Source organism: Teleopsis dalmanni, chromosome 2 (genome assembly GCF_002237135.1).
Source record: "Teleopsis dalmanni isolate 2A chromosome 2, ASM223713v2, whole genome shotgun sequence".
Taxonomy (NCBI): domain Eukaryota; kingdom Metazoa; phylum Arthropoda; class Insecta; order Diptera; family Diopsidae; genus Teleopsis; species Teleopsis dalmanni.
This window is the reverse complement of record NC_051847.1, coordinates 196346600-196347960: the sequence shown is the minus strand read 5'-3', so window position 1 is coordinate 196347960 and position 1361 is coordinate 196346600. Positions and strand designations below refer to the sequence as shown.

Below are 1361 nucleotides of genomic sequence, written 5' to 3'. Positions count from 1 at the left end.
TAGATATGATATCAAAGATGGTCAACGTAATTGCAACTTAAAGACCAAAAAAAAAAAAATCAAAATTTAAAACAACCAACATAACAAAACCATTAGGAAACGATGAAATGACACAAACAATAAACAATATTACTTAAAATGAAACATACAAACTAAACAAAAAAATATTAAAATATAAAAATATAAAAACGAAAATTTTTAAGCATATTCTTTATATTTATAACCGTTAATATTTTCGAAAGTAAGGAAAAAATGTTAAATAAAAAAAAAATGTGATGTATTTCAGTTTCGATCACGGCAGATGCGCTTGGCTGGCTGCTCCTCGTCGGATGGTGCAATAGATTGCAACATAGCATTGTTTGTATATTTGCCAAATAAGGTCAAAATGAGTGCAACACCATAACCAGTAGCACGTTCACCCTATATAAATAAAAAGAAAAATTTATTAATATTTAAAATTTCTTTAAAAAATTCAATGCAATCATGAAATTTGAAGCTTTAAAGCTTGAGGCTATTAAGTCTCAAGTTCAAAATGCTTATAAGTTAGTCACAATAAACACTTACGCAATGCACTGGAGTTGCCATGTCAACATGTATCCAAGCGCCAGGATAATCAAATCCTAAATGAGCTGCTATAAAAATACCAGCACAAGATGACTGGGCATTATTACGGTCCTGAAATAAAAATAGTAAATCGTTAGTGAATTTCTAAACATGAATAAAATAAAACAATAAAAAGAAAAAATAAATAAATTGAAAACAAACTAAAAATAAGTCAGAGATTACTAATTTTAGAAACATATTCCATGGTCACAAGATTTTTATATTAAAACTAATAGCAGAGAACACCAATAATGTTAGCAGTGGACTACACACCTAAATAGCTGAGGTCCTTTCTCAGCATAAAGCTGACATGAACTTAACTCAATAATTAAAAATTAAAATAAAATAAATTTAGATTAAATAAAAATTAAATTAAATAAAAATATAATACACTATTTAAAAGGAAATTCGAATATTTTCTAAGTCCACGGATGATAAGTATTTGACAATATTCGAAACACCGTTGTATAGTCAACCAAATTTCAATCAACTAAAATAACTAAATAATTAAATTATTGTTCAAGTCTTTTCTTTACTATTCGAATCCATCTAACTTTCTTCGATTCTTTGTCGTCATAAGAAACGTAACTTTCTATCAAAATAATCAACTTTAAAAATATAATAAATTGAATTAAAAATAAAATAAATATCATAAAATTAAAATAAAAGTAAATATAAAATATAAAATATAAAAAAAGAATAAATAAAAAAATAATAAAATAATACAATAATAAAATAATAATAAAAGAGATAAAAAA

The 1361-nt window shown here is 24.5% G+C and overlaps 1 protein-coding gene across 1 annotated transcript in view; it reads right to left on the bottom strand.

The window, feature by feature from the left end:
- Nucleotides 1-207: 207 nt before the first annotated feature.
- LOC119676507 (probable aminopeptidase NPEPL1) overlaps nt 208-1361 on the bottom strand; it is a 3458-nt gene continuing 2304 nt past the window's right edge. Inside the window, exons 2-3 of the mRNA XM_038087746.1 lie at nt 565-708; nt 208-420 (exon numbers count right to left, since the gene is read on the bottom strand). Of these exons, the coding sequence (XP_037943674.1) occupies nt 283-420; nt 565-708 (282 nt within the window). The 3' untranslated portion in view covers nt 208-282. The remainder of the gene's footprint in view (nt 421-564; nt 709-1361) is intronic.